General features: G+C 54.2%; 10 protein-coding genes across 10 annotated transcripts; 7 read left to right on the top strand and 3 right to left on the bottom strand.

The window, feature by feature from the left end:
* Positions 1–28: 28 nt before the first annotated feature.
* Positions 29–2044, top strand: GCD7 (translation initiation factor eIF2B subunit beta). Its single transcript, XM_076635982.1, has 7 exons — positions 29–77; positions 144–226; positions 342–487; positions 622–1072; positions 1168–1272; positions 1364–1768; positions 1855–2044. Exons 1-7 carry the CDS (start codon positions 75–77, stop codon positions 1892–1894), a joined length of 1233 nt encoding a protein of 410 aa, XP_076494821.1. The 5' UTR covers positions 29–74; the 3' UTR covers positions 1895–2044.
* BDY24DRAFT_128767 (uncharacterized protein) lies at positions 1951–2655 on the top strand. Its single transcript, XM_076635983.1, has 2 exons — positions 1951–2357; positions 2440–2655. The coding sequence occupies exons 1-2, from the start codon at positions 2045–2047 to the stop codon at positions 2589–2591; spliced, it is 465 nt and encodes a 154-aa protein (XP_076494820.1). The 5' UTR covers positions 1951–2044; the 3' UTR covers positions 2592–2655.
* A 64-nt stretch (positions 2656–2719) lies between these two features.
* On the bottom strand, positions 2720–6403 carry ASP1 (asparaginase ASP1). Its single transcript, XM_076641322.1, has 15 exons — positions 6299–6403; positions 6089–6152; positions 5911–5938; positions 5461–5808; positions 5305–5344; positions 5047–5171; positions 4936–4966; positions 4654–4854; positions 4422–4496; positions 4295–4312; positions 3905–4171; positions 3799–3812; positions 3082–3689; positions 2930–2997; positions 2720–2840 (listed from the first exon to the last, which is right to left on the bottom strand). The coding sequence occupies exons 1-15, from the start codon at positions 6312–6314 to the stop codon at positions 2734–2736; spliced, it is 2010 nt and encodes a 669-aa protein (XP_076494819.1). The 5' UTR covers positions 6315–6403; the 3' UTR covers positions 2720–2733.
* Positions 6404–6885: 482 nt separating this feature from the next.
* BDY24DRAFT_342681 (NAD(P)/FAD-dependent oxidoreductase) lies at positions 6886–9378 on the top strand (the record flags this gene model as incomplete). Its single annotated transcript, XM_076637495.1, has 10 exons — positions 6886–6939; positions 7051–7144; positions 7232–7327; positions 7417–7629; positions 7740–7870; positions 8036–8340; positions 8495–8730; positions 8800–8877; positions 8986–9078; positions 9170–9378. 10 exons carry the CDS (start codon positions 6886–6888, stop codon positions 9376–9378), a joined length of 1509 nt encoding a protein of 502 aa, XP_076494818.1.
* A 233-nt stretch (positions 9379–9611) lies between these two features.
* On the bottom strand, positions 9612–10892 carry BDY24DRAFT_416881 (molybdopterin synthase catalytic subunit; the record flags this gene model as incomplete). Its single annotated transcript, XM_076643636.1, has 4 exons — positions 9612–9658; positions 9748–9781; positions 10228–10544; positions 10691–10892. 4 exons carry the CDS (start codon positions 10890–10892, stop codon positions 9612–9614), a joined length of 600 nt encoding a protein of 199 aa, XP_076494817.1.
* A 221-nt stretch (positions 10893–11113) lies between these two features.
* BDY24DRAFT_395617 (apolipo protein O-domain-containing protein) lies at positions 11114–13129 on the top strand. The gene is made up of 5 exons (XM_076641321.1): positions 11114–11217; positions 11294–11389; positions 11554–11725; positions 11846–11944; positions 12054–13129. The coding sequence occupies exons 1-5, from the start codon at positions 11197–11199 to the stop codon at positions 12881–12883; spliced, it is 1218 nt and encodes a 405-aa protein (XP_076494816.1). The 5' UTR covers positions 11114–11196; the 3' UTR covers positions 12884–13129.
* On the top strand, positions 12982–13560 carry BDY24DRAFT_128574 (uncharacterized protein). Its single transcript, XM_076635981.1, has one exon. It carries the CDS (start codon positions 13079–13081, stop codon positions 13388–13390), a length of 312 nt encoding a protein of 103 aa, XP_076494815.1. The 5' UTR covers positions 12982–13078; the 3' UTR covers positions 13391–13560.
* Positions 13561–14819: 1259 nt separating this feature from the next.
* On the top strand, positions 14820–20622 carry BDY24DRAFT_395605 (glycosyltransferase family 20-domain-containing protein). The gene is made up of 21 exons (XM_076641320.1): positions 14820–14865; positions 15026–15097; positions 15242–15510; positions 15667–16699; positions 16812–16939; positions 17130–17274; positions 17368–17429; positions 17529–17768; positions 17881–17946; positions 18035–18258; positions 18371–18390; positions 18489–18577; positions 18655–18732; positions 18818–18854; positions 18930–19085; positions 19184–19358; positions 19432–19549; positions 19624–19783; positions 19869–19887; positions 19963–20157; positions 20233–20622. The coding sequence occupies exons 2-21, from the start codon at positions 15061–15063 to the stop codon at positions 20387–20389; spliced, it is 3408 nt and encodes a 1135-aa protein (XP_076494814.1). The 5' UTR covers positions 14820–14865; positions 15026–15060; the 3' UTR covers positions 20390–20622.
* Positions 20617–22367, top strand: BDY24DRAFT_395602 (zinc finger MYND domain-containing protein). The gene is made up of 8 exons (XM_076641319.1): positions 20617–20746; positions 20865–21078; positions 21156–21203; positions 21302–21496; positions 21595–21987; positions 22062–22089; positions 22160–22235; positions 22307–22367. The coding sequence occupies exons 2-7, from the start codon at positions 20896–20898 to the stop codon at positions 22216–22218; spliced, it is 906 nt and encodes a 301-aa protein (XP_076494813.1). The 5' UTR covers positions 20617–20746; positions 20865–20895; the 3' UTR covers positions 22219–22235; positions 22307–22367.
* Positions 22368–22717: 350 nt separating this feature from the next.
* BDY24DRAFT_395599 (uncharacterized protein) lies at positions 22718–24228 on the bottom strand. The gene is made up of 2 exons (XM_076641318.1): positions 22955–24228; positions 22718–22880 (listed from the first exon to the last, which is right to left on the bottom strand). Exon 1 carries the CDS (start codon positions 23808–23810, stop codon positions 22989–22991), a length of 822 nt encoding a protein of 273 aa, XP_076494812.1. The 5' UTR covers positions 23811–24228; the 3' UTR covers positions 22718–22880; positions 22955–22988.
* Between the last annotated feature and the right edge of the window lie 140 nt (positions 24229–24368).

The raw sequence follows: 24368 nt of genomic DNA, 5'->3' as shown, positions 1-24368 counted from the left end.
AAGTGAGCTCGTTTCGTTTTCTGACTCGCTCCCTTCCTTCCCTCCCGACTCCTTCCTTCCCTACCAAACGAAACATGGTGAGCTCATCTTTTCTACTCTCTCGTAGATGGCACCCCGAAGCTGACCTCTGTTCGACTTTGCAGGCGCCTTCTGCATCCTTAGGATCTATTCGGAATCGAGCTACTCTTCGTTCGATTGAGGTTCTCAAGGAGAAGCTCAGAAGAAGGTCAGCTTCGTCCCTGACTGCCTCTCTCGCTACTATACCTTCCTAGGTGGTACTCCCTGGAGCTTTATCTGACCGCCACCTCTCTTCAAATCTGATCCCCTGTGGCTCTTCTCAGACAAATCTCTGGTTCTCACGCCGTCTCGCTCGAGACCGCTACCCTCCTCAAGCTCGTCGTCTCCAACGCCAAATTCTCATCCATCGACGAGTTGATCAACAGCGTTAAAGAGGTTGGAAGGGAGCTTACTCTCGCTCAACCCAAAGGTACGTCTTCAAAAACCTATAGAACGGCTGGAAGGGCTACGTTTGGTTTTCCGTTTTGAAGCTCGCGAGCTCACCTCCTCCCTTCCCTTTTGTTCTTCTCCTTCCTCCTTCTTCCCTCCTCGCCGTCTTACCAGAGTTCGCCTCAGGAAACATCGTCCGCAAAATTCTTCGACTCATCCGAGAAGAGTACCGAGCTTTCGTCATTCAATCCCAAAGCACTTCGTCCAACTCGAACCCATCTTCCCTCTCCTCCTCCCAACTCCTCCTCGGACCTTCCTCCTCAGCCCTCTCCCTCTCGACCTTCCTCCTCCACGGTGGATCCTCTCGTTCGACTCGAATCCCTACAGGAATCGTCGGTCCTCCAGCAGGAGTCACCTCGACTGGGTTCTCTTCTGCAACTCCTACTCCAGCACCCGTCGACGTCCCCGAGTGGGAATGGGAGGACAACGACAAGTCGGGACTGGGAGGGAAGAAGGCTAGCAACGTCAAACCTCACTTGATCGGAGCCATTGACGAGGTTATTGACGAGGTCATGTCGGCAGTGGATAACGTCGCCAAGGGAGCTGGAAGTCATATCCATTCGACGTGAGTGTCGCGTCAAGGAGGAAGGAGAAGGAGGAGTCGAGCTCGTCGCGTTTCGCTGACCTCAGCCTCGCTTTTGGTTATCCTCCTACGTCCAGTGAGATCATCATCACCCTAGGACACTCTAAAACGATCGAAGCCTTCCTCAAACACGCTGCCAAAGATCGAAAGTTTACCGTCATCATCGCTGAGACTGCTCCTTCGTTCGTTCCCTTTCTCTTTCTGCCCTCTCCCTCCCTCTCTTCGTCCAAACTTACCTTTCACCTCTCGTCCTCCGCCTTTTTTTCCCCATAGCCTCTCCGGTCACTCCCTAGCTCGGTCCCTCTCCTCCCACGTCCCACCCATCCCAACCCTCCTCATCCCCGACTCCAACCTCTTCGCCTTCATCCCTCGGTGCACCAAACTCCTCCTCCCCTGCTCCACCATCCTTTCCACCGGAGGTATCTTCGCTCCCTCCGGTTCTCTTCTCGCCGCCAAAGCTGCCAAAGCTCACTCGGTTCAGGTCATCGTCTGTGCGGGACAGTACAAGTTGACGCCGAGTTGGAACAAGTATCAGGAGTTTGGAGCTGGAGATTTCGGGCCTCCTGGAGAGGTACTGGGTTTCGGAGAGGGCGGGAAGATTGGGGATGTGGTAGAGGTTGTAAACCCGAGGTTTGATTACGTTGGACCGGAGCTGTTGGACGTGTTTTTGACGGATCAGTGAGTGCAATCTTTGTTTTTTTCTCGTCTTTTCGAGTCGAGCTAGTCACTCATCTTCCTCTCGCCCCGCTTCTTCCTTTGCCCAGTGGTGATCACGCTCCTTCGTACATCTACCGGTTAGTCTGAAAGATGACCTTTCTCCGGTCGTCGACGAAAATCGCTTCGCGTCGCGTTCTTGCGACCTTCACTGACGCGTCTTTCACTTCTTTCCCCACCCGTTTCTCTTTTCTCTCTCAGGCTGATCCAGGAGTCCTACGATGACGAGGACGAGGAACTATGATAGATGGCGTTCAGATCTGCTCTTCTCTTCGAACGAGAGACCCGAGAGGCGCGATTCCTGGTCACGCTTTGCTTCGTGCTGCTCTGGATCCCAGAGCCTCTGCTCTCACTGTCGAGGGGGAAAACGACGGGAAAAGGCCGCTCGCTCATTCCGTATTCCTTATCAGTCTCCTGAAACTCAACTTCCCGAAGGAGGAGTCCGTCGAGCAGCTTGACCCCTTGGTGGAGATGCGAGGCGAAGGCAGCTGGCGTTGGAGTTGGGGAATGCAAGAAGCTGAAGGATGGAGAAGAGTTGATGGCGCGTGGAAAGGTGAGTGGTTTTTCTTTTTCGTTCCTTTTCCCGAACTCTCTTCGCCTCCTCGCTGAATCTCTCCCCTTTCTTCTTCCTCCAGTGCAAATCGCTCTGCTACTGCTGTCGTGGTTCGTCCAGGTCTCATCTCTCTCGCTTGGTACTTATCCTGACTCTCCCTCCTTTCCCATCTTCAGCTCATCAGAGATCCCACTGGAAGGAGCACAAGAAGAGCTGCTGGGAACCGATTGGTGACGACGCGTCGAGAATCGAAGAGGCAAAGGGTGTGCGAGGAGTAAGTGTCTGGGTTGTTGCGAGGTATTTTTGCTCTCATTGTCGGCTACTCCGATGCACATCGTTTAGATTTCGGCTCAATCCTTTGCAACGAAAGCTATCATCAATCCCAGATTCCTCCGCTGAGCTGATCGTCGACGTCCTCAGTCTTCTTCCTCTTTCCCAACTCGACGAACCCACCCTCTACGTCCGAGCCAGCAAACATGGCACCTGAGCGAAGAGCGAAAAGGTGCAAGAGTTAGCGTTTGGTCGGACGAAAGAAGAAGAGGGAAGAAGGGAAGACGAGAGACGCGACGAACCTGCTTCTCTCAACACCTTCGCCGTCTCGTCGTGACCTTGTCGAGCAGCGTAGTATAGAGGGGTGTGCCTAGAAAAGAGCGAAAAGGTTAAGAAGGGGATCAATACCCGTCGAATCACCTGTTTCGTCGTTCTTCGGGAAGGAAACACTCACCCGAGCAGATCCCGAACGTGAACCATCGCTCCTCTCTCCAGCAGGACCTTCACGACCGCTTCCTTCCCATGAATAGCAGCGACATGCAACAAACTCATCCCGACCTCATTGATTCCGTTGGCAGGATTCCTCTCCGTCGAGACGGCGCCGGGACTTCCCATCTTCGGCGACGCATGCTCGTCCAGCAACGAGCTCAGCAACGCAGCATCTCCGTTCTTCACTGCCGAAGTGAGGAGATGAGGAAGTAGAGCTGACTCCAAGATGGCTGCTGATTTCGAGGGCTGGGCCCAAGCTGCGACGGTCCTCGAAGCTGGATGAACTGGGTTCGTTGAGGACGGGAGGGTCGCGAAGTCCGAGGGAATGGGAGGGAGTGGAACCGTGACGGTGACGGTAGAGGAAGAAGGATGAGGTTCCGAGAGGCGAGAGGCTTGGAGGAGGAGGTCTTGAAGACGTTCGAGAGATTCGATGGCTGGTTCGGGGGAGGAAGTGTCGTTCGTCGAGGGAGGGGAGGAGATCTCTCCTCGAAGGGAGGCGCCGATGAGATGGTGAACTTGAGAGATCGATATGTTTGGTTTGGAGAGTAGGTAGGAGAGTTTGGTAAGAGCACACTGAGCGGCAAATGAAGAGAGATCAAATGAAACGAAGGTCAGCTCGGCAACGCGTCGACACGCAACGGAGAAGAGACGCAAGTCGGGAAGAGATTGGAGCGAAACCTACCTCGGTGGTCATATCTGTAGACATAGATAGGAGATGAAGGTCAGCCTACTTGATTTGGAAGCCCAGATCGCTGAAGAGACGGGATGAAAAAAGAAACGAAACTCACCACCTCCAGCAACAACTCCAGCCTTCTCCAGAGCCCAACCTCCGGAGTAAGCCTTGCTCACGAATCCTTCAGGGCACTGAGTAATATTGACGATCACGATCCCCATCTCCGAGGTTGCCTTCCTCAGCTCAGCCATGATGTCCTCCCGCTCAGGCGCGTTTCCTGCTCCGAACGTTTCGAGGACGACTCCTTTGAGGGGTGGAGAAGCCGAGAAGAGGAAGGATCGGAAGAAGGCAGCCGAAATACCGGGGAAGATTCGGAGGATGGCTAGAGAATGATAGAACAACGGTAGGAAGAAGGGGAAGAAGGGGAGGAAAGGGAGGAAGTCAGGACAGATTTGATTCGAAACTCTTCGCCCTGAGAAACCGAAGTGGAAAAGTGGCGACTCACCGACATCAGTGCACATGCCTTTCCGAGTTGACGGAAGAAGGAGAGGGACCAGGGAAACAGATTAGTTTCAAGCAGAGGAGGAAAGACGCGTCGTTCGTTCGACGCGATTTTCGAGGCTTAAACTCACCTCGATGAGCTTTGAACGGACTCAAAGCCCTTGGTCGGATGATCTGACCCCAGTTGACCTCCATGTGGATCCCAACTATGCGTCGGCAAGTGAAGAAAAAGGGGAGAGATGTCAGTTCCCGTCGAATCTTCTTCATTCCCCTCCCTCTCCGCCATCCGTGAAAACGGTTCCATCTCAACATCTCACTAGACAAGCACCCATCCTCAAATAACAAAATTGTCATACGACTCACCAGTAATCAGAGCTCCAACTCCTCCGCCCTCTCCTTCGAACGCGTCGAAACCTTCGTTCGAGATCTTCCTGGTCCTGTTTCCTCTCCAGACGGTTCCGTTGAAGAAGAGACCAACTTCGGGGAGAGTAGGGAAGGTTCCGGAGATGATGAGGCCGCCGAGGAGGTTGGCGAATCCGTCGGATCGAAGGGAGGAGAGAGGAACTGCAGTGGAGGGATTCGGAAAGAGAACGTCGAGGTCAAGTCAGCTCGAAGAGTAGAAGAGAAGAGCTGCAGACTACTGACTCTGAGCTCCGGTGAAGATCACAGGCTTTCCCTGGGGATCGAGAGCGCGAAGAGCGGGTGAGCTAGCTGCAAGACAAGAAGATCCGACGCGACGGAAGACGAGAAACTCACCAAATCCTCGAGCAAGAAACTCAACGCGCTCGCTGAAAAGGCCATGGTGTCGGTTCCGTGGAGGATTAGGAATCCATCGAACGAAGCGTAGTTGAGAGAGATGTCGGCGGCGAGACGAATCCAGTCTGGTTTTGGAGAGCGGGAACGGGAGGGAAAACATGAGTTCGTGATCGTCGACGTCGAGACAGAGTGGAACGGCTGACACCACAGTTGGCGATGGAGATAAGAAGAGGTAAGGAACGAGAGGATGGGACGAACCTGAAGAGCAAACGTTCGAGGAATCGATGAGAGGCGAGTACTGGAGAGGCGTGAGGAGAGGAACAAGAAGGCTCAGTTCCGGCCTTCGAGAGTCACTGTTCCTCTTAGATCTACACCAACACCGGCGATAGAAACATCCCTCGACTGAAGACTCACCTCCAAAACACAATATCTGACCCTTCGTCCACCCTTATCTACCGGAGGCGTCACCAAACCCTCAACTCTGCTTTCTCGGTAGCGAACACCGTCCTCTCCATCGTGCAGCACCTCTCCTTCGACCTCGGACTCCTCATCAGCAAGAGAAGCCTTGACGGTGAAAGCGAGAGCGTCGTCGAAGGGTTTGTAGGACTGCTGATGGTTGTGATTGGGAGGGGTTGTCGGCCGCGACGACGAAGGGTTGGAGGCGGAGGAGGACCACGAGAGGAAAGCTGAGGAGGATTGGGTGTGAGAGTGGAGGGAAGATCGAGTAGGGTCGTGGAATCGAGATTGAGCTTTAAGAGTGGCCTAGTTGAGAACGGAGAGAGGGAAGGGATCAGTGAGACGAAAGGAGAGAGAGGGGAGGGAGCTGTCGAGCGAGGAGGGTAACAGAACAGCGAAGGTACGAACCGTGAGGAATCCTGGTTCGGGGACGTATCTGTTTGAAGAAGAGACAAGAACCAGATTGCAGTAGGATCAGCGGCTGAGGAGCGAGACGGGTCGAAGGAACAAGAGGTGAGGGAAGGAGGAGAAGGGAGGACGAGCTCGCCAAATCTGGTGAGCTCGCTTCTTTTCTTCTTTCACTCACCCAACATCGCTTTGAAGCATACCAATCGTTCCTCCAGCGTAGAGGATCAGCACCTTAGAGTCATCTGCTCCCACGAACGAAGGAAAACGAAAGAAATCAGCTTTCCAGCAGGACGGCTCTCTCAAAAACGTTGAGCTCGTTCAACCCCTTCCTCCCCTCCTCCCTCTTCTCACCGTCCTCTTCCCTCCGCTTCCTTCACCTCCGACTGACCTTGTAAAGCAGCCATACCGGAGAGTCTAGTCTAGAGATGTCGTCGAGCGAAAGAAGGAGAGTGAAAAGCTTGAGGGTGCAACGGAGAACAGGTTGGAGGTCAGATGGAGGACAGAGGGAGCAAAGGGAGGGATGGGAAATCAAGCTGGGGTGATTTCGCCCGACCTGGGCCGACAAGGTTACGTGACTTTCTGCGAGAAAATCTTCGCATTCGACAGAAGACTCGTGAAATGATCTTCTGGTGCGATAAGAGAGATTGCAAAGCTGTTTGGCGAGAGAAGGAAGGAGAAGAAAGTCGCGTCAACAAACTCGAGAGCGCCGTCTCGCTTTGGCGCTCCTTTATGCCCCTTCCCTCTTCCTCCTGCTCTCTTTTTGGCAGAAAGTGCGTGCAAGAACGACAGACTTACTTCGAAGTCTCTATTCTGCTCGACTCAGAAAATCCGCCAGTCTTTCTTGCAGAGAGAGGGCCAGTGAAAGAGCGCCCAAGGCTATCTCCGTCGGCGAAATCGAGCTCGACTGATGTTTCCTCCTCCCTCCCTCTCTCTGCTCCCAACTCTCACCCACCACTCTACTCACTTACCCAGAAAATGTCAAGCTGGCCACAACCCTTCACGTCGACAGTCTCTCACTGGCAAGCAACCGTTCGTCCTCCATCTTCTTCCGCTCGATCTTACGAGCCTCTTGCCAGCACGAAGCTCAAGCTCACCTTTCTCGCCTTCCTTTGCTGTTGCCGCCTTTCCTGATCCTCACAGAACAAAGGTCCCAAAAGTCTCTGGAATTATGGGAAAGAAAGTTCCTTACCCAAGGAAAGGGTGGACATCGTCATCATCGGAGCCGGAATGACTGGTTCGTCTGATTTTGAGGCAGCAAAGTTGGAAGTGAGCTCGACAGAAAGATCAGACTGACACGCTTTCGCCCTCTCGCTTCGCCCAGGTGCTTCGCTCGCTTATCAACTCACTCGACCAGGAGCAGCCGGAGAAGGGAAGACCATTCTGTTGCTGGAAGCTAAGGATGTTGCCTCAGGAGCTAGTTCGTTTATCTTCGCTTCAAAATCGCTTCAGAGCTCGTCCGTCCTCACCTCCCAACCCTCTTCTTCTCGCTTCGTTTCTTCGATTCAGCTGGACGAAACGGAGGTCATCTCGCACCAGCAACTTCCAACGCCTACCCATCTCTCATCACCCCGCTCTCAGAAGGAGGTGCTGGTGTTTCTTCAGTCGAAGCTCTCAAGATCATCAAGTCCGAGCGAGAAAACTACGAGCTCGCTAAGGAGATCTGTGAGAAGGAAGGGTTGGTCGACGAGGTTGATCTGTACTGTGGTCAGGGTATCGGGGGTGAGTTTTGCATCTTATTGCAGCTATGCTGGGAGGAGAGGCGTGGAAAAGCTAGAGGAGGACGACGACGACGCGTCGAGCTGACCATCGTTCTTTCTAAAACGCTGCAGTGTTCGAGACTGAGTCCGTCAAAGCCAACCAGCGAGCTGCTAGGAAAGCTTGGCTCGATGCTAGGGCTGAGCAAGGGTTGGAGGAGGAGACGGAGTCAAAGTGGATCGAAGATCCGGAGGAGGCGAAGAGGGTGAGTTGGCGTCTTCCCTCGTCTTTGCGATCTTCCTGCTCCCGTATCGTTAGACTCTCTGCTTCGATCACCTCTCCTAGTCAACCTACGGCTTCTTCAATGCTCGTCGCGTTTCTTCCCTCGCTGATCGCTTCCCCGTTTCCCTCTCCTCTGTCTCCCTCTCAGATCTCTCGCACACCAACAGCCATCGGAGCCTACCTCAAACCCGCTGGATCCGTTCACCCTCACAAACTCTGCACCGCTCTCCTTCGCATAGCTCTCGACCCTAAAACCTCTTCAGCCTCCTCGTTCGAACTCCAAACGTGGACGCCCGTCGAATCCATCACTCCTCTCGTTGGCGAAGGAAAGGAAGGTTGGAAGGTCGAGACCGTCGGATCGAAGGGGAGTGTAGAAGCTGGGATGGTTGTGCTGTGCTCGAATGCTCACACGGGACATCTGTTCGGGGAGGCAGACGACGATTTCAAGAAGCAGTGAGTTCCAAACGAATGGCGAACGCGTCGCTTCTCGACTCGCTTCGTTCGAGCCCTTTCCTTCCCCGATGAAGCTCGAAGAACCGCTCTTCAAAGATTAACTCAGATGACTGACTCCCTTCTTCCGCCTCCTCTTGTCCCTCTCTTCCCCCAGCATCACCCCCGTCCGAGGACACGCCTCCCTCATCACCACCCCTCCCTCCTTCTCCGGCGCCTCAGGCTCGCTTGACTACACCTACGGCTTCGAAGGACCCTACCTCGTCACCGCCGGAGGAGCTGGACTCGTCATGGGAGTCGGCTGGGGAACCTGCGTCGGGGAGGGATTAGGAACGAAGGACGAGTTCATCGGAGTCGTCGACGACAGCGTCGTTCTCGAACCTGTGAAGGAGTGTGAGTGGTCGTTTCAACGTGTCGCTGAACTGGGATTGAAAACTGACTGAATCTTCCTTGTTCTCGCAGACCTGTCGGGATACCTCAAGAAGCAGTTGAACTGGGGAGACGAAGCTCCCGGCGAGGGATTGACGAGGATTTGGACTGGTTCGTCCTTCGTCTTTCTCTTTTCCCTCCTCTTTTTTTTTTCCTTCTCTCTCTCTCTCTCTCTCTCTCCAAACTCATCTCCGAAACCCCCGAACCAAATCTCCTCAGGAATCATGGGTTACTCCCGGGACATCCTCCCTCTCGTCGGACCCGTCCCTAACCAACCCAACCTCTGGGCTGCCGTCGCTTTCCACGGACATGGTTTCGTCCATCTCTCTTCTTCTCCTTCCTTTCTCCTTTTCCCACCCAATTTCCCCTCTTAACTTCCCTCCTTTCCCCCTTTTTTTCGCAGGCATGTCCCGCATCCTGAGCTGCACGCGTTCCCTCGCTCAACAGATCCAAAATCAAGGGATCTGGGACGATCGGTTGCCTCGCTCGTTCGAGATCACGACTGAGAGGTTTCAGCGGGCTAGAGGGATTCAACCGATGTTGCCTGATGGGGATAATCCTGGGAGGAGGGAGGAGGGGGAGGGGAACGAGGGGGGTGCGTTTGGGCTGTGAGAGAGGGAAGGGGGGGAGAGAGGGGGTTTGGGTGTTTTGAATGGTTTTTTAGATGAGCTTTCGTTCTTTGAAGTGAAGAGTGGGGGTTGAGTTAGAAGAAGAGGAATGAGGGAGAAAAGGAGAGGATATCGAGAGAAAGGGACGAGAGCGAAGTTGGGCGCGTCGTCTTCTTCGCTTTCCTCGACCCTTGGCTGCTTTCCTTTTGAACCTGGACGCTGAGTAAAACCGTAGATTTATGAAGTTTGTACTGTAAGAAGACTGCTTGCTATCGACGAGATTCCTAGGATTGGAGGGCGAACGACGCAAGACGACGATGTTTGGATCGGCGCCTCCGTCTCCGTCGAGAGCGATGAAAGAGTGCTGAGGAACCATCGTGAATCGTGAGAGAAACTTCGGGATGAACCTGAGGTAGGTCAAGAGGCCGGGAGACAGCGGAGTTTAGCGAAGAAAAGAGGCGAGGGAGAAGGGAGAGAAGGAAAAAGAGGACGAAGAGAACGAACGTGAAAAAACAACGGCCTCCTTCAATCAATGAAAGAAGCGATCCGGAGACGAGATGCTCGCGACGAAGGAGCCTTCTTTAATGTGTATACTGTCGAGTCGAATCAAAGACGTTACCAGTCAGGACAACGATTCTAACGAGAAAGAAAACGAGCTCGAACGCGTTTCGAAAACCCCCCCAAACTCACCTCGACGCGACCGCTTTCCTCCCTCCCTCCCGACCAACCCTCAGCTTCAACCCGTCTTCTCCTTCTCCCTCCTAAACTCCTCCTCCCTCCACTTCCCCCCTGGAAAATTCTCTTTCCACTTCCCGTCTCCTTCCTCCTCTCCTCTCCCCTCCCTCCCCTCCACCCCTCCCGCCTCCCCTCCCCCTCCCTGCGCCTGATCCAACACCTCCCCAGTCCCATAAACCTCCCTCTTCCAAACCTGCACCTTCCTCTTAACCTCCTCGAGCACCCACTCGCACGCCTCGAACGCTTCCCTCCTGTGCGGCGACGAAACCGCAATCACGATGCTCGTCTGGCCTGGATCGACGGTGCCCAAGCGGTGGTGGCAGCTCAGGTGGAGGAGCGTTGGGTGAAGGGATCGGGTGCGTGTGAGGATGGAGAGGATCGTTTTGAGAGCGAGGGGGGAGTAGGAGGTGTAGGAGAGGTGGGAGACGGGTTTGTCTGCAGGGGGAGGGGAGGAGAGCGTCAGTTTTTTTTTTGGTGAGGGGATTGGTAGAAGCGCTGGACTTTTCATTTGAACGTTGCAAGAAACACTTAAGCTCCAAAAGTTGAGCTTCAATATAACAGAAAAAGAGACCAGAACGAACCTCCAAAAGTATCCCTCGTCGTCCCAACAAAGACGCAGATACCTCCCGCTTTCACGTCCTTCACAGAGTTCAGAATCGCAGCTTCGTCCAGAGTTTCCGAAGTAATCGTAGCCACGTCTCCTTCCGGCGTGGTCGAAGTGTAGATTTCAGGCTCTGGTGCAGGAGGAGGAGGAGGAGGGTCGAAGGCGATGGAGGAGAGCATGAAGGGAGGGGAGGTTGAGCTTTGAAAAGAAGGAGAGAGATTGAGTGAGAGAGAGACTCTTGGGAGGCCTGTTGAGAAGGAGTGATAAAGGAGATGGGAAAAGGAGTTTAGGATCGATCGTTGAAGTGGGTCTACGAGTGACTGAAGCTCACTTTGGGAGTAAGTTTTGGAGAAAAAGTAGTCGCGGGAGATGGTCGTTCGGGATCAACTCGCGAAGGAGGGTTCGGAACGAGAGGAAGGAAGGGTGCGAGGTGCTCTTCAAACGGCCATCAACTCAGCCCAACTACTACTCTCCTTTTCTCGTATGAACTCTCTGGTATCCAAGGTGAGCTCGTTCGAACCTCTTCCTTCCTTCTTCCGAGTCCTCCCATGCTGATCTCTTCCTTTCGTTGGGCTCGCAGGTTGCTCCTCTCGCTGTAGGCTCCATCGCTCTCGGAGGCTTCGTCGTCTCGAGGTCTCAACCTGTCCTGCTCGAGGGAGAGTTCAAAAGGGAAAGGGTAAGTCCTTCACGTCTCTATCTTCGTCTCAAGCTCCTCAATCCAGCTTCTGGGTTCGAAAGGAGGGACGAGGGGAGCTCCCGATAAGAAGAAGGAGCTGACCTTTTCTCCTCCTTCCGATCCTTCCGTTTTCTCTCTCTCTCTCTCTCTCTCTCTCCTTGCAGCTTCCCATCTACCCTCAAGCCCAACCTCAGATCGTCCTCGTCGAGGAATCCTCAGCTTTGACGTCGCACATCGCTACAGGTCGAGAAGCGACGACCTCTGTCATCCAGGACATCCGAGAGAGGACTCAGGCCGTCGTGAGCAGGGTCGTCGCAGGAGAACGAAGGGTCGTTCGTGAGCTCCCTTCTTCTTCATTTGCTTTCCTTATTGAGGTTTTGAGAGGTTGAGCGGATGAGGAGAAGCGAGAGCTGATATCTTTTTGTTCTTGTTGTGTTTGGTTGTCGTTTCTTTCAGACAAGGTCGACAGCCTGATCCCTAAGGACGAACCTCTGAACCCCGGACTCCTTTGGGTTCTCGTCTCGACTCTTTCTGGATCCATCATCGCTCGAAACCGTTCGTCTTTTTCAACCTCATCTCCCTCTTACCCCTTTCCCAAACCATCCCCTAAACCGCTCTCTTCTCCTCTTCTCTCCTGGCTCCTCTCCCCCTCCCCTCCCTCCAGGAATGATCACCACCCGTCTCCTCCTCCCTCCTACCATCTTCCTCCTCGCCCTCCCAACGTTCCTCCCCAAACTCGCCTCCAACCTCTCCACCGAACTCTCCACCCAAACGTCCCACTACGCTCCGGAACTGCACAAAACCCTCTCGGAATCCAGAGAGGCCCTCCTCGACAAGACCGAAGACACCCGCGACTTTTTCGCAGAGTCGAGGATCTCCCTGGGGAAGCATCTCGGAGCTGGAGTCCAGAAGCTCGAGGAGACGACTGGGTTGCAACTCGCTCAGGCTTGGAGGAACCAGGCTTCTTCTTCTTCTTCTTCTTCGAGGTCGGAACAGCAACCTCCTCAGGTCGTCGTCGTGAGCCAGGAGGCAGGAAGGGAAGTGACGGTCCCTCTGTACGATCAGCACTCGTCCAAGCAGGTCATCCCTGGAACCAACACCGTCGTTTCTCACACGACTCCCAACTCGCAACCTACCGAGGTTCTCTCCGTTCCGGTCTACAAGCAGGTGGGAGGACCGTTGTCGACGAAGGAGAAGGTGGACGCGATGGCGGCGAAGGGATTGGACGTGTTGGAGAGGAAGGGGAAGGAGGTGTTGGGAGAGGCGGAGCAGAGAGCTGCTGAGGCCAAGGCGGCTGCGATGGAGAAGCTGAGGGAAGGGAAGGAGAAGGTGGAGAAGGTGGAGGAGAGGGTCGAGGAGAGGGTGAAGGAGGTGAAGGAGAACATGAGGAAGCCCGAGGTGCAGGAGCTGAAGGTGGACGAGGTGGTGGTGGATAAGGAGGGCAAGAAGGTCGAGGAGGTGAAGCTGGTTAGTGGATACAAGAAGCTCGTTTAGGAGGAGAGCTTTGTTGGGGAGGAGGAGGAGGGAGACGAGACGAGCTCGAGGCGAGCTTGCCTTTCCCTTTGGGAGGGAGGTGTAGATAGATGATTTTTTCTCAACCTCGGCAGTTCCATTACTCTCTCGAGAAAGCTCTATGCGTCTTCGCGCTTTTCGAAACCGAGAAACTTGCTTCCTCCCGTCGTCGTGGCCATGACGACGGGAAATCTCGAGCGAGCTCAACTCTTCCTTTCCTTCCTTCCTTCCCCTCTCCTCTCCTCTCCTCTCCTCCAAACTCTCACCCTCCCGCCCAACGCTTTCTCTCTCTTTCTCTCTCTCTCGAACCCCAGCATGTCCGACCCAACTCCTCCCCCAGCAGAATCCTCGGAACCCTCCCCCATCAACCCAACCTGCAGCAAATGCTCCATCGAGCTCATCGGGAAACGTTCCGTCTGCTCGGGTTGCTCGAGATCGCCTTACTGCTCGGTTGAGTGTCAGACTTTGGTGAGTCAGCGTCACTCGTAGCTATCTGTTCTTCTTGGGATAGAATGCTGGGAGAGTTGGAAGGAAGGGAGAGAAGAAGGAAGGAAAGACGGCAAGGTTGAGCGCGAGCTCAACCTCCTCCTTCCTTTCACGAGAGCTCGCAAAAACTGACCCCCCTTTCCTTTCTCCGCCTCCTCGATTCAAAGCACTGGCCAGAACACAAACCCATCTGTAAAGCCTATCAATCTGGAGAGCTAGGGTATCTCGCTATGAAGGGTTCGTTTCTCTTTCTCTCTCTCTCTCCTCGTTCAAAAAAACGTCGAGCTCACTCCCCCTCCCCTCCCCTCTCGTTCGTTCGTTTCTTCGTCCTTCCTCGCAGACATGCAAACCATCGTTCTCTCCCTCGGCGAATCCACCCTCGTAGGAGCCGCGTGCTGTGCTTTCAGGCTTGAGAAGGCTGAGAACAGGAGTCGTTTGGTGCGTCCGTCGCCCTCTCTCACTCGAAACGCAACGCGTGCTCCCCTGACTCTTTTCTTTTCTTGCGTTGGGTTGAATTGGGTTGGGATTGGGGTTGGGTTCAGAGAGATGAAGTGTTGGTTCTGAAAGTCAAAGCGGATCCTACGTGGGTGAAGGGCCAGCCGAGGAGGATCGTTTTGGAGGAGGCCGAGACGAGGAGGTTCGAGGAGGTTCGTCTTCGTTTTCTCCCGTTTCGCTTTCAGAGAGAAGAGCTACAAACTGACTTGGGTGCTGGTTGTGTTCTAGACCCAATGGGCGCAAGGTCTTCGAACCATGTACGATCATTCCAACGCTAAAGCACGAGCGCGTCCGGTTCCTGCTTCGAACACGATGGTTCGTTTCGTTTCGTCTTTCCCCGTTCCTCTTTTCCCATCTTCCCCTTCTTCCTTCGTCCTCTCTCTCACTACTCGAAAAAAAAAACTCACCCATCCCCTTCCCCTTCCCCTGTTTTCTCTTGTTAGATCACGATGATCGTCTACGGCGACCAAATGGCGGCTCCGTACAGTTCGAGCGCGCCGGACGAGTGGTTCGAGGATTTGCCTGCTTATCAGGAGGAGTGGAGGAACGAGTTGGATGGTGATTTGAGGGAGGTGGTGCTGGATCGACAAGGGGAGGAGGAGGAGGTGGTGTGATGAGGATGAGATTTGGTAGAAGAGAGAGAGAGAGAGAAAAGGAGGGAGGGAAAAGGGAAAGAGAAGCGCGTCGGAAACGACGGAGGGAGATGGGAGATGGGTGTTTTTTCTTCTCGCTCGTTCAGAGCTCTTCTCTTCTCTCTCTCTCGCATTAGTTCTAAAAGTTTTGTCAACTGCTGTATCTGCGTATCAACAACCTTGAACTTTAGAGAAAAAAAAAAGAAAGACCGACGACGGTTTGGGTTGGGGTCCAATGACGGTGCGGAGTGCTGAAGAAGGGGAAGGGCAGGAGAGGAAGGAGGGAGTCGAGCTCCTCTTTTCACCTTCCAACCCCCCCATCCCTTCCCTCCCTCAAAAAAACAGGTTTTCGTGAGTGCCTCGTTCTCTTCCCTCGAAGCTGTGGATGCTTCTCGTGCATGGGTGGTGGTGGATCTCTACGGGGAAAGGGCAGTCGGGGGCGGGAGAGGATTGAGCGAGCTCGAGTTCAATTCAGAGCGAGCTGATCTCTCGTTCGTTTCGTCTTTCCCAGATCTTGAACCCTCTTTGCTGCTCTTTTTTGAAGAAATGATAGGATCTCATAGAATCATTGTTGCTTCCCTCTGTGAGTTTTCCTTTCTTCGTCTCTCTGTTGAGCTTCAAGAGCCTTCCTCCCTCGCCCCATCACCCCCTCCCTCCTCCCCTCCCTCCTCCCTTCTCTCTCTCTCCCTTCTGACCCACGTTCGCCTTTCCTTTCTTTCTTCTCTAGTCCTCCCTTCCGGAGTCGAATTCGACATCCCCGTTCCTTCCTCCCCTGCTCTCTCGGAGCAGTGCGAATCCATCTCGGAGGAGGATCACACCGTCAGCCTTCCTCCTCTCGTCGTCGTGGGAGATGAACGTTCAGCCCTCCGACCGGGACTCGGAACGAGGAAACATACAGGAGGAGGACCAGGAACGACGAGCTCGGGGAACGTTACACCTCTGGCGGGAGCGTTCGCGTTGAGACCTACGGGTCTTTCGATCATTGATGATTTGCAGGTGAGTTTCAAACTAAAGAAGGGAGGGGAGGAGAGGAGAGGAGAGGGAAACGGAAGGGATGGGATGTTCTTTTTTTCTCTCGACCCCTCCTTCGCTGCTCTTCCAACTCTTCGTTCCTAATCCATTATTCTTTTCGCTTGTTACGTTTCTATTCAGAACAAGAACAAATCCCGAGCAGGCACGCCCGTCTCTACTCCCAAAGCCGACCTCGACTCTGGAACGAACCCTTTCTTCGCTCCCTCCCTCCTCCCGACGGGTCTGGCCGGACGTCAACAGGCTCCCTTCCCTCCTCCTCCCGTCAACCACCACTCCATTCCTGCTCATGGAGAGAGACCTCTTGACGATACCATTTCGGCTGAAGGAGCTGCTACTGCTCCGAAGACGACGACGACGATGGCGAAAGGAGGAGGAGGAGGAGGAGGAGGTCAACTTGGCGTTCGAGGACTTCCCTCCGAGATGGCTCACCCTCCCAGCAGAACAACAGCCAAATCTTCCCCTGCTGGATCTGGGAACGCTTCTCCCAAGTCTGGAACCGACGGTGGAGCTGGTGGTGCTCCTCCTCGACCGGTGTTGAGAGCGGGCAAGAGCTCGATCGGATCAGGACCGGGAGGACGACTTCCTTCGGATCTCCCTCTCCCTTCAGCTCGACAGCACTACTCGACGCCTTCGTCTTCAGCCCTCCCTTCCATGACGACCACTTCTCACACTCGTCCTCGGCCTCTGATCCCTACCACCAACCCTGGAACTCCCTCTCGCGGTTCAGCTCTCCTGACAGGTCAACAACCCTCTCCTACTTCAGCAACCTTCCCTCCCGCTTCCCCTTCCTCCCAACAACAACAACCTCCTCTCGGCCCTACTCGATCCACCTCCCGTTCCTCCTCCTCAAGAAGAAGATCCTCCTCCTCCCACACCACCCTTCCTCCCTTCACCAACAACAACAACAACTCCAACAACCAGGCCGACGCGGCCCACCCGTTCCATCTGAGCAGGAACCCGCAGGGAAACATCGGGTTGCAGAACGCGTTGGAGGCCGTGAAGGGAGAGACGGAAGGGATGGTTTGGATTGGAGCGTTGGGCAACAGGACGGACGGAGTGAGTGGGAAGGTGAGGACAGAGATTGAGGAGAGGCTTTGGAAAGAGCAGAGGAGCAAGGCCGTTTGGTTGGAGGATGCTGTGTTTGAGGGACATTGTGAGTTTTGGGACGAGCTGGTTGGGGAGGTTGGGGGTGGGTTGGGTGGGGAGAGGGGAGAGGAGAGGTGGGCTGAACTCGTCTTGCGTTTTTTTGGGTTTTTTTTTTTAAGACGACGTGTTCTGCAAGCAGATCCTCTGGCCGACGTTCCATTACTCGACCGTTCGGAAGGACGAGACGACCAACTGGGAGGATTACGTCAAGGTGAACGAGGCTTTTGCGGAGAAGATTGTTGAGACGGTACGTTTTCGCCTTTGCTTCTCTTTTCGTTTTCGAACGTCGAGACGCGTGCTGATCTCGAAACTCTTCTTTCTTTCTTTCTTTCTTTCTCTTTCTCTCTTTCTTCGCCTTTGCCCTTCGTCCTTCTTCGTCTTTCCTTCCCTCGTCTCGACAAAACGAAACGAATCTCCCTCGTCGCTCCCGAAAACAGTACCAAGAAGGCGACGTGATCTTCATCAACGACTACCATCTCCTCCTCGTCCCAGCCATGGTTCGAGCCAAACTCCCCAAGTCCATCATCGGGTTCTTCTTGCACATCGCGTTCCCGAGTTCAGAGATCTTTAGGTGTCTGGCTAGTGAGTGCTCGGTTTTCGAACGAATCTGAAGGAAGAACTGGAACGGAGAGCTGACTCTTTCGAGTTTTTCTTTGGGGTTTGGTTGTGTGACAGTGCGAGAGGAGTTGATCCAAGGGATGCTCGGGGCGAATTTGGTTGGGTTCCAGACTTACAATGTGAGTCTCGTTTCGACTCTTCTCTTTCTCCTCGTCTTTTCTTCCCGATTACTCACACCCACCTCTCCCTCCCTCCCTCCCCCTCCCCAACCCACCCAGTTCTCCCGTCACTTCCGTCAATCCGTCTCCCGAGTCCTCCAGCACGTCGAAGCCACGCCCAAAGGGATCCACTACAACTCCTCCTTCGTCGACGTCGAGGTCTTTGGGATCGGGATCGACGTCGAGACCCTCGAGGCGCGCCGAGCGGAGCCCGAGGTGGAGGAGTGGGCGAGGAGTTTGAGGGAGAGGTACGGGGATACCAAGTTGATCGTGGCGAGGGATAAGTTGGATGAGGTCAAGGTGAGTTTTTTTGGGAGGGGGGGAGGGGGGGGGAGGGTTGAGGGTGGGAGGGAGGGAGAGAGACGAGAGATTGCTGACGAAGTTTGGGCGGTTCTCGTTTCGAAACATACAGGGTTTGAAACACAAGCTTCTCAGTTTCGAGAGGTTCTTGCAGACCTATCCGGAGTGGCAAGGAAAGGTGCGTTCTTCTCGTTTCGTCGCTTCGTTTCTTCTCGTCGCGTTCGAGCTCACGTCCCTTCCCTCCCCCCCCCCTCCCCTCCCTCCAGGTCGTCCTCATCCAAGTCGCCCTCTCCACCACGGAAACCAACGAGTCCCAAGAGAACGTCTCGGACATCGTCACTCGAATCAACTCAAAGTTCTCGTCCCTCACCTACCAACCCGTCGTCTTCCTCCACACCGAACCTCCCACGTTCAGCCAGTACCTTGGATTGCTGACGGCCGCGGATGCGTTCATCTGTACTAGTTTGAGGGAGGGGATGAACTTGACGAGGTGAGTCTTGGGAAAGACGTTGTGTTCGAGAAGAGAAGTAGAGGAGAGAAGAAGAGATGGGAGAGCTGACTTTGGGTTTGTTTTCGTTTCGTTTTTGGTTTGGGTCAAAAAGTCACGAATACGTTATTTGTCGTTCGTACCTCTTTTTTTTTTTTTTTTTTCGCTTTCGTACCCTCAAGGAGCCTTCACTGACGAGGCTTGCTTTTTCTTTCGATTCGAACGAAACGCAGAGGACAAGAAGCACCGACCGATGATCCTCTCCGAGTTCACTGGATCGTACAGCTACTCTTCCTTCAGGTCGTGTCTTCCCGTCAACCCTGTTCGTCCCTCTCCTTCCGACTGAACCTTCCGAAGATCGAACTGACTCGGTTGGTTGGGGTTTGTTGCGAGAAACAGTGGGATTACAGTCAGGTTTCGGACGCGATTCATCGAGCTCTCACCATGTCGGATGCGGAGGCGACGGATCGATGGACTGTGAGTTCTCGCTCCGTGCTAGGGCATCTTTCGTTCGTTCTTTCTCGTCGAGACTGACTTTCCGATGTAATCGTTCGTTCAACAGGAACTCGACAACCACGTCAAGGATCACACTGCTCAAGGTTCGTCTCGTTTCCGACGCGTTTCCTTCCCTCGACGTTCGTTTCACTGACCTCGCCTTCCTTCTCCCTTTTCAGCCTGGGCTCGAAAGTACCTCACTCATCTCGAACGAGCTCACTTCAACCAACGCTCTCGAACCCCAGGAGAGATCCCTCGACTCGACGCGACGCTCATCAAGCCCGAGTTCAAGCAGGCCAAGAAGAGACTTCTTCTCCTCGATTTGGAGGGTGTTCGTGAGTCCTTCGAAACCTATCTTCCTCCCTCTCCGTCCTCGTTCGTTCGATGAACCCTTGCCGTCGGACGTTCTGACGCGTCTTCCTTCGTTGCTCAGTCTGGACCGCCAACCCCGTCGAATGGCACAAGGAAGGCTTCAACGTCCCTCAGCCCATCATCGAGCTTCTCAAGGCTATCACCACCGATGAGAGCACGACCGTCTACCTTCTTTCTGGTCGAGGAATCTCGGATCTCGAGGGCGTGAGCGCGGCGGTTCCAAAGTTGGGGATCGTGTGAGTTTCGACGCCCTCTCTCTTCGTCGAGAGAGCTTGAAGACTGATCAGCCTTCGTTCCACTCCTTCGCAGTGCCGAGCACGGATGCTTCATCAAGCCTGCTGGTAGAGACGAGAAGCGGGACTGGGTCTCGTCGATAGGAAACCTCGACATGAGCTGGAGAGGCCTCTGCATCGAGATTCTCGCCTACGTACGTCGTCCTTTCCTTCGTCTCTCTTAGTCCTCTCGATCAAGTACTGATGCATCGACCTTTGTTCGACACAGTTCTCGGAACGAACCCCTGGATCGTACATCGAGGATCGAGGAGCTTCGATCGTTTGGAGGTTCTCGGATTCGTACTCTGCGTACCGAAAGGAGGGAGACGACGCTCAGGAGACTCCGGATCATGCTTGGGCGAAGAGACAGGCTGCTGAGGCTCAGAACCGTACGTCCTCCCTCTTGCAATCTTCCTTCCTCGTCGAGTTCGACGCGTCGCTGACTTTTCTTTGTTTGTTCATCTTCCTTTCCAGACGTCTCGGATGTGCTTTGGTTCGTCTCTTCCGCATCTCTTCTTCATTCAATGGTCTTGAACTGACTTTTGCTTCCTGATTCGTCCCTCAACAGCGAGAAATACAAGCTCCAAATCTACCCCGGCCGGGACGCGTTCCTCGTCCTCCCTCGTCAAACCACTCGATCCTCCGCCGTCGCGTCCATCCTCTCCCCTCACGCCCCTCCTCCTACCTCCGTCGTCCCTTCACCTCTTCCGTCGGCTCTCACTTCGGACTACGACTTCATCGTCGCTCTTACGTCGGACGAGAGGTTCGTTTCCTTCCTCTCACCCTTCCTTCGTTGAACTCGGTCTGACTTTCATCGTTTCCCTCTTTGTTTCCCCAGATTGATCCAAGCCCTCAACTCCCTTCGCTCGTCTCAGGGAGATCAGGCCAAGACGAAGGTGCACACCATCACCGCTGGATCTCGATACTCGGCGGCGAAGTGGGCAGCGGAGGTTGGGAACGCTTGTTCGGCTTTGAAGGAGTTGGTGCAGGGTTAAACTTGCTCTCCCTTCACCTTCCTTTGCTCTTCGTAGTTTCTCGTTTTTTTTTGGTTGCCCTTCTCGTTGTGTTCTCGCGTCGTCTCGATCTTTTTTTGCCCCTTCCCCCTCTTTTGGCTCTCTGCCTGCGACGTGCCTTTTTTTTTTTTCTTCTCACGTAGTCTAGTGCTGAGTTCATTTTCAACGTCCCTTTCGGTAGTGTATCGATCTCAACTGTTTTCACTTCTCTCGAACGAAGAACGAAGCAAAGAAGAACGAGGAGAGCGATTGAACCATCGAGTTTTTGTCTTTCGACCTCTGATCTATCGAGGAGCATCAGATCCAACCCCTACGAGGGCTAAACAAAGAAATACGGAGGTGAGTCAGTGGGAGGTTCTCGGAAGAGGAGCAGGGTCGAGAACGAGAAAGAGAAGAGAAGACGAGAAACGAGATCGTTTGTTGAGCTCGACCTCCGTTCTCCTCTCAACGTCGACAGTCCTCCTTCCCTCCTTCTCTCCTCCCTTCTGATGAACAAAGGCTACCTCGACTTCGGCCTAATCCCAACTTGCGACGAGGTTGCGACCACGATGGGCCTCAAGGATGGCTCCTACGAACGCTTGATCGTCGAAGTTCGTGAGCTCGACACACTCAACGCTCAACGATTTCCTTTCCTCCGTCCTCACCATATCGTCAACCCGATCCACCTCGTGGTTCGTCCTTCTCTCGATCCCATATCTTCATTTTAGCCGAGAGCTCATCTTTTTACTTTCCTACAACTACTTATCAGGCCAACAACCTTCTCGCTATCTCGGACTCGGACGACCACGGCGCTTTGGTGAGCTTTCACCGTCTTCTTCCTCCCTTCCTTGCCTCTCCCACAAATCTGACTGACCCTCTTCGAAGACCGAACTCGCTCATCTATACCTTCCTCAGATCGTCCACGCTCACCAGCTAGCATCCGTTACAGGATTGGAGAATCCTTGGACGCGAGTTCTCAAGGCTCTCGGAAACAAATCGAACTTCATCTTCAGTCGTTACGCCAGGTCGCCAGCTGGAGCTGCTCTGCTAGACTCCCTCTACTGCTCGTACGCAGGAGAACTTCCCGAAGACGATCTCATCTTGGAGCAGGTGAGTCGAGATCTTTACAAACCAGCCCAACTTTCGTCTCGCCTCCCTCGGTCCCCTTGCGCGCCTCAGCTCTGACCTTCTTTGTGCCTCCCTCGCAGACTCAAACGTCCCCATACAAACCATCCCAGGGAATCTGCCGTACGCACAAGAACTGGGTCCTCTTCTTCATCCGATTCACGGTCGACCGTTTCCACGGGCGAGAGGTTTCCTCCACTCCTTCCTCTCGACTCTTCCTCTCCCGTCTCGAACGCTTCCGCGTCAACTTCAACCGCTCCATCTCGAAGGAGAACAGTCGCAAGACCGAAGCTCTCAAGCTCAGCATTCATCTGGAATGTCTCATCCAAATTCTCAAACACGAGTCCCCTCGTCAACACTACCTCTCTCAACTTGCCGACATGCCCTGGTGGAGATGCGAAGCGGAGGCAGCTGGTGTTGCGACTGGGAATTGCACGAAGCTGAAGGATGGAGAGGAGATGATGGCTTGTGGGAAGGTGAGTGGATCTTTTGTTTTTGTTTCCCTTTCTCTTCGCTGAATCTCTCTCTCCCTCTCTTCTTCTTCCTCCAGTGCAAATCGATCCGCTACTGCTGTCGTGGTTCGTCCAGGTCTCACCTCTCTCTTCGCTTGGTACTTATGCCGACTCTCCTTTTCGTTCCCTTCCTCAGAACATCAACGAGCTCACTGGAAGAAGCACAAGAAGAGCTGCTGGGAACCGATCTGGTGAACGACGCGTCGAGCGAGGTTCGTCTTGTTTCGCTCTCTCTCTTGACCTTTGGACGAGTACTGACACCTCTCGTTCTCGCTTCCTCTAGTCCCTTTCAGTTCCGAGATGATACGGCAGTTCTGGTTTCCGGAGGAGAGACGAGGAGGGTCTTCAACGAAGCGAATGGGTTTCGAATCGGGGTCGACGCAGGGTCTTTCTTTTGATTGCTTGCGTGCGTCGATGGGATATCGTTCTTCGCTCAGGTCTCGTCGCAGAAAGAGAGAGAGAGAGTGCAATCTTTCCCTTCTCGTGGGAGCATCCTATATAGCTGATGTAGGAAGCAGAGATCTCACTCCGCCTCGAGAAGGTAGGTCGCGACGCGTCTCGTCTCTTCTTCTTTCGTCCCTTTCTTTCACGCAAACGGCAGCTCTTTTTCTCTAGAAAAAAACGTCATCAGAGCTCACGTCGACCCTAATCTCGGAACTCTTCTCCCAGCTGCCTGTATATATACATACATATTCCCGCAGCCGGTCCCAAAGCGCCGACGGACCTTCTCTCGATGACGCCCAGGTCAGGCGAATTGAAAGGATCCAAGCTGAACCCAATCCCCTTTCCTTCCCTCCTTGTCCACTACCCTCCTCCCCGCCCCCTTCCCGTTTGGGCTCTCGCCTTTGTCGTGTTATGTGAGTGAACTTGTTCTTCGCATCTGTATACTTCTCAAGAGCTGACTTTGGTGCTTTTCTTCTTTGCTTTCCAGCCTCCTCCAAAGCCCGACCCTCTCTCGCTCCTTCTCACTTCCGCCTTCGACCTTCGACCTCTCCCTCCCTCCCTCCCTCGCTCGTTCGTTCGAGAGCAGGATGTCCACCCGCTTTCGATCTCGTACGCCCTCTCCCCCTCCTCCTGCTCCAACGGAAACCCTTCAACTCCCTCAGCTCTCCCCTCTCGCTTCCCCCTCGGACCTCACCGCCATCAGCTCGCACCTCCAGAAGAAACGCTTCTTGAGCTCCTTCTCTTCCAGGTCGTCCCTCAGAACACCAACCAAGGCACCAAGCGCAGTAGCAGTAGGAACGGAACCGAATCGAAACCAACCCTCGGACGAAGACGTCGAATGGACGTCGGAACCTCCGACGCACGGTCCTTCCTCCTCCTCGAGGAAACACCATCGACCGAAGGAGGTCACTTTTGAGATCTGGCATCAGGGAAGAAGATTGATTAGGAATCCTGAAGTTTCCGAGAGGTTGAAGAAGGAGAGGGATTTGAAACGGTCCAACGAGCGGAGGGAGAGGAAGGAGAGGAAGGAGAAGGAGGAGGAGGAGGTGACGATGGGGAGGAGCGAGGTCGATTCGAACGCTGGTGGGAGGAGGAGGAAGAAGAGCTTTCACGCTCAGCATGGACATGGCGTGAAAGGGGTTAAAGGGAAGTTGAATAGAGCTGGGAGTAGGATCGTTAGGACTGTGAGGTCTGCGGAGGGAGGAGGGGAGAGCAGCAGCAGCGACGGGGAGGGAGGAGGGTCGGAGGGAGGAGGAGGAGGCAGTTTGAGGAAGAGTTCGAGTAGGACTTCTTCCGTTGGTTCGACTAAGGAAGCGAGGTCGACGTTCAGGAATCTTTCCCATATCGTTACACACCCTTTTTCCTCCCAACAACAACAACAACAACAACAACCCTCCTCTCCTTCAACTTCAACTTCAACCTCCGTCGCGTCCAACTTCGTCTTCCCACCTCCTTCACCTTCCTCCTCCCTTCTTCTCCTCTCACCAACGACAACAAATCACGCTAAAGGCGAAGACCCTAACCTCCCTCCTTCGTCAGCTCCGTTGGGCATGGTCACCAGCAACCCTCCTCAGCTCCCAAGACTCGATTCAGGGAGACAACTTCCTCTCGCTCCCACTGCCCTCCCTTCGACGACCTCTTCCTCGTCAACAGCAACACCCGACGAAGCTACTCCTCCTCTACCTTCCCCACCACCTCGTACTCGAACTCCAACTCCCAACAACAACAACAACAACAACAACAACAACAACAACAACAACACCAACGGACCTCCTTTTAGACCGACTTCGTTCGACGAGATCCTCTCCCCTCTCGAGACCACCCCAACCCCAACCCCTCCAACCCCACCCCTCGAACCCATCCCCTGGGGAAGAGACGCACCCGAAGCCCTCGCCTCTGCT

The sequence above is a fragment of the Mrakia frigida genome, assembly GCF_051309035.1.
Source record: "Mrakia frigida strain ATCC 22029 unplaced genomic scaffold BDY24scaffold_24, whole genome shotgun sequence".
NCBI classification, from domain to species: domain Eukaryota; kingdom Fungi; phylum Basidiomycota; class Tremellomycetes; order Cystofilobasidiales; family Mrakiaceae; genus Mrakia; species Mrakia frigida.
This window is presented reverse-complemented; position numbering and strand designations above follow the sequence as displayed.